Source organism: Oncorhynchus kisutch, linkage group LG4 (assembly GCF_002021735.2).
Source record: "Oncorhynchus kisutch isolate 150728-3 linkage group LG4, Okis_V2, whole genome shotgun sequence".
Classification (NCBI taxonomy): domain Eukaryota; kingdom Metazoa; phylum Chordata; class Actinopteri; order Salmoniformes; family Salmonidae; genus Oncorhynchus; species Oncorhynchus kisutch.
In genome coordinates this window covers 26,823,145-26,838,206 of record NC_034177.2, presented here as the reverse complement: position 1 = coordinate 26,838,206, position 15,062 = coordinate 26,823,145, and the positions used below count along the sequence as shown (strand labels likewise).

The 15,062-nt window shown below is 41.2% G+C and overlaps 1 protein-coding gene across 1 annotated transcript; it reads left to right on the top strand.

The window, feature by feature from the left end:
- The first annotated feature begins 2,939 nt into the window (after window positions 1–2,939).
- On the top strand, window positions 2,940–14,144 carry LOC109889317 (homocysteine-responsive endoplasmic reticulum-resident ubiquitin-like domain member 1 protein). Its single transcript, XM_020480671.2, has 8 exons — window positions 2,940–3,384; window positions 3,625–3,702; window positions 4,290–4,367; window positions 5,953–6,122; window positions 6,301–6,411; window positions 9,941–10,279; window positions 11,188–11,296; window positions 11,480–14,144. The coding sequence occupies exons 1-8, from the start codon at window positions 3,229–3,231 to the stop codon at window positions 11,654–11,656; spliced, it is 1,218 nt and encodes a 405-aa protein (XP_020336260.1). The 5' UTR covers window positions 2,940–3,228; the 3' UTR covers window positions 11,657–14,144.
- The last annotated feature ends 918 nt before the right edge of the window (window positions 14,145–15,062 follow it).

Here is a 15,062-nt window from a genome sequence, read left to right as displayed (position 1 = left end):
TGTGGTCTATGACGTTCATTCTTTTTTTAATAGTATTGACAGAGGGATGTTGTCTTGGTTACAGTAGACCCTGATGCCTCATACTGTGTTTCAGTCCAAGCACAGTATGAAAATCAAAATACCATTGATGTGTACTGGCTGTTCGATGAAGGAGGTGAGTTTATTGTTGTGAATCGGATTATGCCCTTTCACAAATCTCAAAATGTACAACATAATCAGACTGATAATGTGGGGTCATAAATAATACAATGTTGTTAAATGTCAAGTACCACAAGTCAGAGAGATAACATAGGATAGAATTATGTCACGGCCATATCAGGCAAAGGGGTCAATGTTATGTGTGAAAGGTAAAGGTGAAGGCTGTTGCTAATTCCCTACCTGCTCACACGTAAAAAGCGCTGGGTAAGGTGCATGGTACTCGTCTTTGTGGGCGGAGACATCCTAGCGAAGGGAGGAGCAAAGGAAAGAGTGAGTGTAGCATGTTTAGGGCCATACTGGGCGGTAGAGACATTATGTAATGTTGTCAGAAAAGCCCCTTGCCTTTCCCCTTCTTTGAATAGTTAAACTGAGCATGTCCTTTGTGTCCCATTTATAGTCATGGCCCTCATCGCCAAGTTCTGCCTTGGTTTCCATGACGTCAAAGTGCTGCCTGATATCAATGGACAACCACAACATGAACAGTATGGTTCCCTGTCACTCACTCTATGATTGTGTCTTATTCAGCACTGTATTGTCTCGTTCTTATGTAAGGGTTCAGTTGATAACATTTGAACATCTTGGCCATGTTCTGTTAATCTCCACCCAGCACAGCCAGAAGAGGACTGGCCACCCCTCATAACCTGGTTCCTCTATAGGTTTCTTCCTAGGTTTTGGCCTTTCTAGGGAGTTTTTCCTAGCCATGTGCTTCTACACCTGCATTGCTTGCTGTTTGGGGTTTTAGGCTGGGTTTCTGTACAGCACTTTGAGATATCATCTGATGTAAGAAGGGCTTTATAAATACATTTGATTGAGTTGCACAGTGATTAAACCCTATGAATTTCATCTTCATCGATTTAAATTGTAAATCTACATCAATTTACAATTTATGATAATGGATAATAGGATAATGGAGTGATAACTGAGCTATGTTCTCTTATTGACAGAGTTATAAAAATAGAGTCGCACACTCCATATATAAACTCCCAGTAATTTATTGGGTAAAACACCAACGTTTCGGTGTGTCTTCTTCAAGGTGCCTTCTTCAAGGTAAAGTCATGAATGCTTGAACCAGGTTATGTAGACATTCAGTGCAATTAGTGCAACCAATGACAATAATGAGTGGTGTGTCATAATGATTAAGTTAATAATAATGAATTGAGTGAAACTGTTTTAAAAAATGTGTTTATAGCATATTGAATATATTAGGCTATTGTTATCATATGGAAACATAATTAAATATTGTACATAATATTAGCATCAACATACATTATTGTTTAATTCAATTTCACATAAATATTTAATTGTTTCCTATTTCATTAAAACATTTTGTTACATGTAATTTTTTGGTTCAACCATAATGCATAATAAGCGTCATCAATAGGGGGAACATATTAGGTGTATGCTGATAAACTGTAGAAAGAATATATCAATTTATAAGACTGGTTCATTAAAGAGAGAATTGTTCACAAGAAGGACCTGAGATCAAAAGTCAATATTCAGTCCACTAGGGGACAATGTTTTTAGACAGGAAAGCCTCCCTTTGTAGTAGTAGGGTCTCGATGTTACCTCTCCTTGATAGAGCAACATGCTCAATGCCTGTGTATTTGAGGGAGGAGATAGGATGGTTAGCTTCAACAAAGTGAGCTGCTAATGGATAATCAATGTTCTTACATGTGATTGAGCCGCGATGTTCAGCTATGCATTGTTTTAATTATCTTATTGTTTGTCCTACGTATACTTTCTCACATGAACAGGTGATGAGATTGATTACTCTCTTGGTCTTGCATGAGATGATACCCCTAACTGGGATTTTTCAACCTGTATGCAGGTGTCTGAAGAAGGATGTTTTAATAATGCTGTTGCACTCTGCGCATGAGCCACATTTTAGTTCCCATTTGGAATGGGTGTCAAGAGTGGGCTTATTGACAGAACCATGCCCGCGGGAAGGAGAGGGCAATATCCCAGTGCTCTGTGCATGGCTTGGCTGGAAACTTGTGACTTGCCCCCCACTTAATGGTGAGGGGAAACCAAGAGCATATGCTCACCTTCTAATGTCAGTGATCCCTGTTCTAACTATGTTTCATGAAATCACCCAATAACCAAGGAAAATAGTATTGTTATAGCCCTGGTGATAATAAATCAGATTTTCTCTGGTAGAAGTGCTCTGGTCATGACAATTCACTTATTTCATTATCATCAGCAGACTCCTTAGCCATCTGTGAAATATGTGATTACATTTAACGTCATCATCAGTAGCAGAATCATTGTTGTCATTATCATCACTATGCAGTAGAATATAACATTTTGTTGATGGTATGCTTGACGATAGACTGTTTTGAGGTGTAACACCAGTGTCTATTTGTGATTGTCAGTAAAAAAAAATCCTGTGCTTTTATAAAAATGTTTGACTTGTAAACAAAGATTAAAGTGATAACTAGGCTTCTTGTATTGTGTAATCCCTTGAACACCAATATCACAATGCTCGTTTCAATGTTCATTCTAATAAGCCTAACTTTCAAAATAAAGTTATTTTTGGTTCAACCGGAAATCCACAAAATGTTTGTTTGATAAGTATAGTATAGAGCACAATTATCTAATGAAATGTTTCTGTCTTTTGCATATGGAAAATAATTTGGACAGGCCAATGAAAAATCTTTAAATATGACTGATATAACTCATACTTGGTGAACTGTAACTTCGAAGCTGGTATCATTATCTTTGCACAGCATGCGCAGTACAGCATGCTCCACGAGCCTCCACGTTTGATCACGAGCCTGGTTAGCCAATCACGTCAAGCCACAATGTGTTTCCAAACAACACTCCTTTTCACTCGACAGGCTGCGTCAACCACTTCCTCATTTCAACTAAAAAGTTTTCGGGTGAAGAAATTGATTGCTACTTTGTATCTCTGACATTTCAGATGATCAGATACTGTAGTTACTCACTCCGTTGATATTATTACTTGATAGCTAAGAGGCTACATTGTAGCTACTACTTAATCGCGTTGGGAGAGGTCACAAGAAAATAAACATGGACAATACTGGTTTTCCTAGACAAAAAACAATCAAGCTTGTGATAAAAACACCTAATCAAGCCCACGGGGATCAAACGATTGAAGGAGTTGACATGGACTGGTCGGTGAAAGAGTTGAAGACACATTTGTCGAGAATGTACCCAAACAACCCGGTGAGTGAATGTAATAGTTAACTTAGCTAGCTAACGTTACCAGAGCAAGCTAGCAAGTCCTTGCCAAGTTATATAGGCCAAGGAAGCTTGTCAGCTAATGTGACGCTAGCTACTGTCAATAACAATCATTCAAGCCAAACAGCTAAATTAGCTAGCTAGGCTATGCATAGTTGTGTGTATTAATCGTGGTTGCTGTCAGTGTGTGTCTTGTGTTGACATCTGTCCCACTTTCCCCCACAGGCTGAAAGTGATCAGAGACTAATTTACTCTGGCAAGCTGCTCCCAGACCACCTGCATGTAAGAGATATTTTCAGAAAGGTAGGTGTGTGTGCTTGTTCACCTATCTAACAATTAGACAAATTCTCAGAACTCTATCTATATACTGAGTTATGTTTCAAGCATCTGGTCAGATTGCAGGCATCATCTGTCAAAAATATAATGTTACTGATTCAACATAATGTGTCTAGATCAGGGATTCAGTCAGCCCACACACATACCTCAATTCCGGGAATTGCGAAACATGTCTTAGTTGTTTTAGTATTACTGCCGTGACTTAAAACTGTGCCGGACAATTTGTATATTTCATCTTTTTGGTCAATTAATCACAATACTAGAATCATTATTGTTGAACAAAACCCAGACTGAAAACTGGACTTTGACAACCTTGGAGTTCAAGCCTATTATAAGCCCCTCATAACCCCTTTTCTAAACTTCAGATCAGATGTTGATCACTCAGTTCACTACTTTTCTGACAGGATTTTTCAATAGCCATTTAAAAAAAAAAAAAATATTTCAAAGGTTGAATGGCTGTCCCTCTATGTCCAGTGCCAAGAATGGATGTAATGTATATTACTGTGGTTTATGTTGTCTGGTGTATCTTATCATGTATGTATATGCCTTCACAGACAGACCTAACACCCACTGTGCACCTGGTGTGTGCAGTAAGGACTCAGCCTATAGGTCCACTAGGAGCAAGACCAAAGGTAAAGTACCCCATATGGAACCCTATCTGAAACTGTGACACTGGATTCTATGTGAAGGTTATGATCTAGTCCTAGGTGAAGCTATTTTAAATCTACTCATTAAATAGCATCAGTCAACAATGTCTCGGTTGTTGCTCCCCAAGATATTGTGCCAAACCATGATGAAACTTTTTAGTTCTGCTGTGCCAGTGATTCCCTCATGTTCTGCTTTAGAAACCATGCACACCTCATGAATATTAACTAGTAGCAATAATTGGGAGCTCCCGGAGCTGACAAAGGACAGTCAAAGCCAGAAATGCAGCTTAGGAAAAAGCCACCTCACACAGTTGATAGGGCGTTTTGGCTTATCAAATGACTCCTTATCAGCCAAAATCGTCTCAATTATACCCCCATTCAGTGGTTGAGAATGTGTCAGCGGAGTCTGTTCTGTTCTCTGGAAAGAGGAGTCCCAGCTCAGTGGGTAGCAGGAGACAGGTGCACAAATGCTCTCATTAGGATTCTCTGGAGACCATAACTTTGCATCTCTGAAACTTTACTGCAGCTTATAGCTATGCAGCTAGATCTAAAGATAGCTAGGTTGGGGGTTTCACATAACTTTTTTTTTTAAATTGTGTGAGAGTATATTCCTGTATTTTAGTGCCAAATGGGTCTAGACATGTCTGTGAGGGATTGTAAAAAGCTTTTTTTTTCAGATTAGGAATGGTGTGCAGTGTAAGGAACCAGGACCAAGTACCTTTCACGTTAGAACAATTGAAAACAAAGGACAAGCAAGATACTGTCCAAACGTGTTATTTTGAATCCTCTAGTCTACTGTGATGGTTTCTGTTGTCACTTTGTCAGTATCGTTTAAGATGAGGGAAGACGGTATTTTTTTGAATGAGCATGGCCTTATTTCAGCAAATTGGATGACTGTCATTCATTTTCTGTCATTCATATTCCATTCACCAAGCTTAATGTAATATCGATAGCTTTAGACTACTACATCATACTTAAATTTTCCCTACACCCATCATGAAGTTGCTACAACCTATCCTATGAATGAAAGTTAAGAATGTAGGTGCACACAGGTCAAGAGTAATGTTTGAGTAGTCAAGGTGACACGCAGTGACACATTTATACCACCTTGCACACATTTGCCTGCATCTAGCTTCTCTAGGGTGTAATCATTAGTCCAACAGTTGCAAACAAGAGTTTATTTTGGACAAATTCAGATATGTTTATCACCGTTCCGTTTGCTTCCGTTTAAGGTTTTCATCAGAATTGGTGGAAAGAAAACACCCTGATCACACGCAAACACAGTTCACTTTCATAGTAGCCACATACCAACAGCATGATGACTTTGCTCGTTATATTCCTTCTCGCATCAACACACTCTCCTCCTCTCACCTTTTCCCTTCGCTTGTGGACTTATGTGCACAACACATCAGCTGTCTGTGAACAGAGGAAGAAATCTTTCCTTGCCATTTTCTTTATTTTTATTAATACTTTTTATTTTTCAGAAATTCACTGAGGATGGTCCTCCTCTGAGGAGCATCTACTGATGCCCACACCTGTGGTGTAACACCATTTCTCACTTTTGATTCAGGTCAGGGAATCAGAGCAGCAAGAGGCACAAACATCGGCCATGCCTACCGGTCAGAACCCAGAGGGTGCCTCCCGAGCCCCATCTGTGCCCACTGAACTAGAACTGAGACAGCGCAGGCCCCCTGCCCCCTCTCACACCCCACCAGCAGCTGCATGGCCTGGCACTACAACGTGAGTTAACAAGACTGTTGCATTCTTTGCATAAGGCTGGTGGTATTAGTACTGTATCTATTACTTGTGTTGCTTTATGAAGAGTTATATTGCTTGGAGAGATTATTTGCAATACATTGGTCTATCCTTCAGTCGGACATGACATGTAATTCACACTGCTATTATTCTGTGTTTCTAGGCTAGTGGCAGCAGAGATGACAAACCCAACCTTCCCCACTTACTCCCTCTACAGCCCTCAACAGCTTCTCTGGCTGCAGCACATGTATGCTCGCCAGTACTACATGCAGTAGTAAGTATTCAATCACAAGCATTTTATCACATTTAGTTATGTGACTTCCTACTGTTCTGCCATAGCATATTATTAACCCTCTAGAGCAGGGTTCCCAAACTTGTGGGTGGTTTTATTTGGTCCCACAAGTTTTCTGATCCAAAAATAAATAAATAATAAGCTAACATATGAAAGTGTTTTAAGATGGTCATACCAAGGATTATTTAGCTGTTTGATTATGAATTTTAAGACCCATTAAATTATCAAAACATATATACAAAAATGATTAGATGGAACATTGAATTTGGCATTATTGCTATTAGCCAATAGAAACGCATTGAAAAACAGATTCACTACATGGAATAACAGTCCCCCCAAAAAATGTAAAAGGAAGTTTGTTTTGAACTGTCTGTCCTATATCTGAGGGATATAAGAAAGATTTATCCCCATATTTTAGGCACTAAACTATGTACAGTACCAGTTAAAAGTTTGGACACACCTACACATTCCAGGGTTTTTCTTTATTATTAACAATTTTCTACATTTTAGAATAATAGTGAAGACATCAAAACTATGAAATAACATATATGGAATCATCAAATCAAATCAAATCAAATTTATTTATATAGCCCTTCGTACATCAGCTGATATCTCAAAGTGCTGTACAGAAACCCAGCCTAAAACCCCAAACAGCAAGCAATGCAGGTGGAGAAGCACGGTGGCTAGGAAAAACTCCCTAGAAAGGCCAATACCTAGGAAGAAACCTAGAGAGGAACCAGGCTATGTGGGGTGGCCAGTCCTCTTCTGGCTGTGCCGGGTGGAGATTATAACAGAACATGGTCAAGATGTTCAATGTTCATAAATGACCAGCATGGTCGAATAATAATAAGGCAGAACAGTTGAAACTAGAGCAGCAGCACAGTCAGGTGGAAGTTGAAACTGGAGCAGCAGCATGGCCAGGTAGACTGGGGACAGCAAGGAGTCATCATGTCAGGTAGTCCTGGGGCATGGTCCTAGGGCTCAGGTCAGTTGAAACTGGAACAGCAGCATGGCCAGGTGGACTGGGGACAGCAAGGAGTCATCATGTCAGGTAGTCCTGGGGCATGGTCCTAGGGCTCAGGTCCTCCGAGAGAGAGAAAGAAAGAGAGAAGGAGAGAATTAGAGAACGCACACTTAGATTCACACAGGACACCGAATAGGACAGGAGAAGTACTCCAGATATAACAAACTGACCCCAGCCCCCCGACACATAAACTACTGCAGCATAAATACTGGAGGCTGAGACAGGAGGGGTCAGGAGACACTGTGGCCCCATCCGAGGACACCCCCGGACAGGGCCAAACAGGAAGGATATAACCCCACCCACTTTGCCAAAGCACAGCCCCCACACCACTAGAGGGATATCTTCAACCACCAACTTACCATCCTGAGACAAGGCTGAGTATAGCCCACAAAGAATGTTCATGTAGTAACCTAAAGTGTTAAACAAATCTAAATATATTTGAGATTCTTCAAAGTAGCTACCCTTTGCCTTGATTACGGCAGGTAGGTAGCCTACTGGTTAGAGTGTTGGACTAGTAACCGAAAGATCGAATCCCCGAGCTTATCGAAGATCGAATCCCCGAGCTGACAAGGTAATAATCTGTCGTTCTGCCCCTGAACAAGGCAGTTAACCCACTGTTCCTAGGCCGTCACTGAAAATAAGAATTTGTTCTTAACTGACTTGCAGAGTAAAATAAAGGTCAAATGTAAAAACAATTACAGCTTTGCACACTCTTGACGTTATCTCAACCAGCTTCATGATGTAGTCACCTGGAACATAGCCCTATTTGGTCAAATAAGTCCATATTATGGCAAGAACAGCTCAAATAAGCAAAGAGAAACGACAGTCCATCATTACTTTAAGACATGATGGTCAGTAATTTGGAAAAAATTCAAGAATATTGAACTTTTTTTCAAGTGCAGTTTCAAAAACCATCAAGCGCTATGATGAAACTAGCTCTCATGAGGACCCCCACGGGAAAGAATGACCCAGAGTTACCTCTGCTGCAGAGGATAAGTTCATTAGAGTTAACTGCACCTCAGATTGCAGCCACTCTGCTTCACAGAGTTCAAATAACAGACACATCTCAACATCAACTGTTCAGAGGAGACTGTGTGAATCAGGCCATCATGGTCAAATCGCTGTAACGAAACCACTCTAAAGAACACCAATAATATGAAGAGCCTTGCTTGGGCCAAGAAATACGAGCAATGGACATTAGACCAGTGGAAATCTGTCCTTAGGGTCTGATGAGTCCAAATTTTAGATTTTTGGTTCCAACCGCCGTGTCTTTGTGAGATGCAGAGTAGGTGAACGTGGAATCTCTGCATGTGTGGTTCCCACCATGAAGCATGTAGGAGGAGGTGTGATGGTGTGGGGGTGCTTTGTGACACTGTCTGTGATTTATTTAGAATTCAAGGCAGACTTAACCGGCATGGCTACCACAGCATTCTGCAGCGATATGCACTCCCATCTGGTTTGCGCTTAGTGGGACAATAATTTGTTTTTCAACAGAACAATGACCCCACACACCTCCAGGATGTGTAAGGGCTATTTGACCAAGAAGGAGAGTGATGGAGTGCTGCCTCAGATGACCTGGCCTCCACAATCACCCAACCTCAACCCAATTGAGATGGTTTTGTATGAGTTAGACCACAGAGTGAAGGAAAAGCCAACAAGTGCTCAGCATATGTGGGAACTCCTTCAAGACTGTTGGGAAATCATTCATCATGAAGCTGGCTGAGAGAATGCCAAGAGTGTGCAAAGCTGTCATCAAGGCAAATGATGGCTGCTTTGAAGAATATATAAAATATATTTAGATTTGTTGAACATCTGATTCCATATGTGTTCATGGTTTTGATACCTTCACTATTATTCTACAATGTAGAAAATATAAAAAATCAAGAAAAACCCTTGAATGAGTAGGTGTGTCCAAACTTTTGACTGATACTTCTATTCATTTTTTTAAACTGGTACCGGGGACCTTCAGGCGAGTCTTGTGATACTTGTGGGCGTCCTAGAGCAAAACGCAGAACACCATCGTGTTCGTAGGAGTCAGCTTTCCACTGAGATGTCATATTCGTGTGTAGCCCAAACCGTTTGGAGGCTACAGACAGAAGTTGGCAGAAGAGGCTGTACCAACTTCAGATGAGTCTTGTGAAGCTTGTGGGTGTCTTTAGAACTGTCGTTTTCGTGAGAGTATCATCTTTCAATAGAATAGTTTGTAGGCCAAACTGTGCTGACGCTACGGACATTTTCTTGAGAAGAACGATTTTCGGGATGTGTCATGGTCTGACAAATACCAGTCTAGGGTGATATCGGCAGATGGGGTGGATTGAGAAGCAGCCCATGCAAAAAAAAACATCTCTAGCTTAGACACATTTTCTAGGGGATTTAGGGATTTTAATCAGATTTTTGCGGGGCACGGAAATTGTAGGCAAGGGTTAAGCAGGGAAAATATTTGAAGTGTGTTTTGCTTATACACTGGGTCTGTCTTTTGTCCCAAAGCCATGCAGCCTACGCAGCAGCAGCAGCCTCTGCCCCCTTTGCCCCAGCCGCCGGCCCATCCCTGCCTGTCGCACCCCACCAAGCCGCTATCCCAGCAGCCCTGCCAGCCAATCAGAATGCACAGGATGCCGCCTTCATCAACCCGGGAGCAGCCAATCAGAACCTGCGGATGAACGCCCAGGGCGGACCTGTGATGGAGGATGAGGAGGATATCAATCGGGATTGGCTTGACTGGGTGTACACGGCTGCACGTCTGGGTGTCTTCCTCAGCATTGTCTACTTCTACTCCAGCCTGAGCCGCTTCATCCTGGTCATGAGCAGCCTCCTCCTTATGTACCTGTGAGTTTGCTGTTTTTGTGGCTGTTTGTTTGTTCTTACACTACCGTTCAAAAGTTTGGGGTCACTTAGAAATGTCCTTGTTTTTGAAAGAAAATATAAAAAAATTGTCCATTTAAAATAACATCAAATTGATCAGAAATACAGTGTAGACATTGTCAATGTTGTAAATTACTATTGTAGCTGGAAACGGCTGATTTTTATGGAAAATCTACATAGGCGTACAGAGGCCCATTATCAGAAACCATCTCTCCTGTGTTCCAGCGGCAAGTTGTTAGCTAATCCAAGTTTATAATTTTAAAAGGCTAATTGATCATTAGAAAACCCTTTTGCAATAATGTTAGTACAGCTGAAAACTGTTGTTCTGATTTAAAGAAGCAATAAAACTGTCCTTCTTTAGACTAGTTGAGTATCTGGAGCATCAGCATTTGTGGGTTCGATTACAGGCTCAAAATGGCCAGAAACAAAGAACTTTCTTCTGAAACTTGTCAGTCTATTCTTGTTTTGAGAAAATATGGCTATTCCATGCGACAAATTGCCAAGAAACTGAAGATCTTGTACAACGCTGTGTACTACTCCCTTCACAGATCAGCGCAAACTGGCTCTAACCAGAATAGAAAAAAGGATGAGAAGAAAATGTTCATTATCTGTTAGTTGTACTGGTCCTGGGAATGTAAACAGAGCTTCCATTATTATCATATCAGTGAGTTGGTACTGCCTCTTTTTTTTGCACTTCCTGTTCTTAACCATTAATAACATGAAATTCACCACCACGTGAATAAGATGTACTCACAAATAACATGTATCCTGTGTACTTTGACTGTATGCTACTGTATGCTATGCTAATAAACACACAGTTTAAGAAAAATCATTCAGATCTACTTTATTAATCCCTGTTGTCTTCCTCTCAGGCACACAGCAGGCTGGTTCCCCTTCAGGAGAAGGCCCCTGGTCAGAGGTCCCAACAACCAGGTCCCCGAGGTCATCCAGAACCACCAGGACAGGAACCCAGTTCCACCTGTAAGACACGTTCTCTCTGGCGGTGGAAAACAGAGATGGCTTTATAACAAGGCATTTAGCTACTGCCCTTATGTAGTAACATTCCTCGTACAGCATGTAGCGTTCCAGTAACAGTTGAATAAATACAGTCTGTTTATATCTCAACTCTAGCGGTGGGGCTAACAGTTTCTCCTCTTCTCTCAGATGGAGGACCCTGCAGGAGAAGAGGGGGCCGGGGCGGAGGCTGAGGTTGATGAACCACACCCCCTGACTGCAGTGCTGGTGCCTCCACACAGGGTGTCCATCGTTTGGACTGCCTGGATCTTTTTCAAAGCCTTCTTTGCCTCCCTCGTCCCAGAGGCCCTAGCAGTGGCTAACTGAATTATCAACTTTTCCAGCAGGGGGCAGACTGGTGCTGAATTTACCCTGAGTATTAGACTTGCCTCTGTCACGGGAAGTCCTCCCTCTTTGGACCTCTGGATAGTAGATGCCTGGACTATTTGTGAGAAATCCTGAATGATTTAGGGCTTCAATGCATACAAATCCCTGCCTGTAGTCTGTTGTGTGTGTTTAGGGATATGGTGGTTCATTCGGCACTTCCTGCCTTATGATAGTGACCAAATGGTTGTATATGCAGTATAGTACATACACTTCTCGCTGCCAAATGGTTGTATATACTGTAAATGAGTATTGGAACTAAAAATGTAAATATTATTCTATTGTCTGTGTAACAGGGTTGGTTATGTTTCCACTTGACACTGCAGAAACCTGTATTTTGATTGTGTATTCCTATTGATTGGTTGGTTAAATTTACATATCAGTAAGTTGTTATGCCATTGGTCATGCTTGCAGATAGGGAGAGATCGGAAACTTAAATTCTTTCCAGTCTGATATTGACATTCAGGTGGTAGGCCACGTTCTGAAATTACTGTATTCTATTTTCATATTTACAATGTTTAGGAGTTCACTATGTACAGTACCTGTCAAAAGGTGAGGCACACCTACTCATACAAGGGTTTTTTATTTTTGATATTTTCTACATTGTAGAATAATAGTGAAGACATCAAAATTATGAAATAACACACATGGAAACATTTAGTGACCAAAAAAGTGTTAAAAAAAACCAAAATATATTTAATGTGAGACTTCAAAGTAGCCACCCTTTGCCTTGATGATAGCTTTGCATGCTCTTGGCATTCTTTCAACCAGCTTCATGAGGTAGTCACTGGGAATGCATTTAAATGAATTTGCCTTGTTAATTTCTGGAATTTCTTATTTTAATGTGTTTGAGCCAAGCAGTTGTGTTGTGACAAGGTAGGGTTGGTATACAGAAGATAGCCCTATAAGAACAAGTCCATATTAGGGCAAGAACAGCTCAAATAAGTGAAGAGAAATGACAGTCCATCATTACTTTAAGACATGAAGGTCAGTCAATCTGGAAATGTAAGAACTTTGAACGTTTTTCAAGTGCAGCTGAAAAACCACCAAGCACTATGATGAAACTAGCTCTCATGAGGACCGCCACAGGAAGAGAAGACCCAGAGTTACCTCTGCTGCAGAGTATAAGTTCATATAGAGTTCATACCAGCCTCAGAAATGGGCAATTAACGGCCCCTCAGATTGCACCTCACAGAGTCTAAGTAACAGACATCTCAACATCGTTGAGAGGAGACTGCGTGAATCAGGCCTTCACGGTCGAATTGCTGCAAAGAACCACTACTAAAGAACACCAATAATAAGAGACTTGCTTGGGCCAAGAAACATGAGCAATGGACATTAGACTGGTGGAAATCTGTCTGATGAGTCCAAATTTGAGTTTTTTGATTACAACTGCAGTGTCTTTGTGAGACATGGAGTAGGTGAACAGATGATCTCCGCATGTGTGGTTCCCACCGTGAAGCATGGAGGGGGATATGTGATGTTGTGGTGGTGCTTTGCTGGTGACACTGTCAGTGATTTATTTAGAATTCAAGGCACGCTCAACCAGCATGGCTACCACAGCATTCTGCAGGAATACACCCTCTCATCTGGTTTGCGTTTAGTGGGACTATCATTTGTTTTTCAATGACCCTAAACACACCTCCAGGCTGTGTAAGGGCTATTTGACCAAGAAGGAGAGTGATGGAGTGCTGTATCAGAAGACCTGGCCTCCACAATCACCAGACCTCAACCCAATTGAGATGGTTTGGGATGAGTTGGACTGCAGAGTGCAGGAAAAGCAGCCACAAGTGCTCAGCATATGTGGGAACTCCTTCAAGACTGTTGGAAAAGCATTTCAGGTGAAGCTGGTTGATAGAAGGCCAAGAATGTGCAAAGCTGTCAAAGGCAAAGGGTGGCTACTTCGAAGAATTTCAAATATAAAATAAATGTAGAATTGTTTTACACTTTTTTGGTTACATGATTCCATATGTGTTATTTCATAGTTTTGATGTCTTCACTATTATTCTACAATGTAGAACATAGTAAAAATAAAGGAAAACCCAAACTTGACTGGTACTGTATGTGTACACTACCTGTTAGATATTGGTCATGTTATTGCTGTAAGAGCGAGTTAGCTAGCATGCTTTAATTTTAATGGTCGCTTTAGCTCCCTGCTATTTTCAGACGAGTCACGAATCTACAGCCATCAACATACTGTTGTCTTACACATCTAACGTGCTTCCTTGTTTCTATCGTCAGGTACCGTCACATTTATTGTATTTTGTACTATTTTTGTCATTGTAAAGATGTTTGATTAAAAAAAATACCCAGTCTGATATTAAAATGCAAGCGATCAATCACGAATCTGCAGCCATCAACCTATAGTGGTCCTGCACGTCGAATGTGCTTCCTTGTGTCTATTGTCAGAATAAACACCAATCAACTGGAACCGCTGGCTGGCCATTCCTCGTTACCAAGTACGATCACATCTTGCATATCTTATTATGCAAGCTTGCTTTCATCTGGGTTTAATTCTGGGATGCCCATAGTGCTATATGACTAACACGTTTGTATTGCTCTTGCTCAGAGATGTGCTATACAGGGTTGTGTGTGTGTATCGCATGCTTTTCTGGTTGTCTCAGATGTGAAATAGAAAGCAATGTCAACATAGTGTGGTTTTAATTCATTAGAAAGGCGAAAGAACTGAAAGCTGAATTATGGTAAACACAGGAACATACAGTTGTCTGGGGCTTAGGCCAGACTGCTGTATCCGTCTAAAAACTAAATTGAATCATGCATAGCGAGCTTGCTCCCTTGTTATACAGATGACAAAAATATGTATTCAGACCCTTTGACTTTTTCCACATTTTGTTACAGCCTTATTCTAAAATTGATTAAATTGTCCCCCCCCCCCCATCAATCTACACACAATACCAAATAATGACAAAGCAAAAACAGGTTTAGAAATGTTTGCTAATTTATTAAGAATAAAAACTGATTACATTCACGTAAGTATTTAGACCCTTTACTCAGTACTCTGTTGAAGCACCTTTGGCAGTACAGCCTCGAGTCTTCTTGTGTATGACGCTACAAGCTTGGAACACCTGTATTTGGGGACTTTCTCACATTCTGCTCTGCAGATCCTCTCAAGCTCTGTCAGCTTGGATGGGGAGCGTTGCTGCACAGCTATTTTCAGTCTCCAGAGATGTTTGATCGGGTTCAAGTTGGGTCTCTGGCTGGGGCACTTAAAGACATTCAGAGTCTTGTCCCGAAGCTGCTCCTGCGTTGTCTTGGCTGTGTGCTTAGGGTCTTTGTCCTGTTGGAAGGTGAACCTTCGCCCCAGTCTGAGGTCCTGAGTGCTCTGGAG

Bases quoted from the DNA above. Each gene is read 5' to 3' on its own strand.
- LOC109889317 (XM_020480671.2), top strand. From the start codon at position 3,229: ATGGACAATACTGGTTTTCCTAGACAAAAAACAATCAAGCTTGTGATA. The intron at 4,368-5,952 runs GTAAAGTACCCC...CTTTTGATTCAG, and splicing joins CACTAGGAGCAAGACCAAAG to GTCAGGGAATCAGAGCAGCA. The intron at 6,412-9,940 runs GTAAGTATTCAA...TTTGTCCCAAAG, and splicing joins CGCCAGTACTACATGCAGTA to CCATGCAGCCTACGCAGCAG.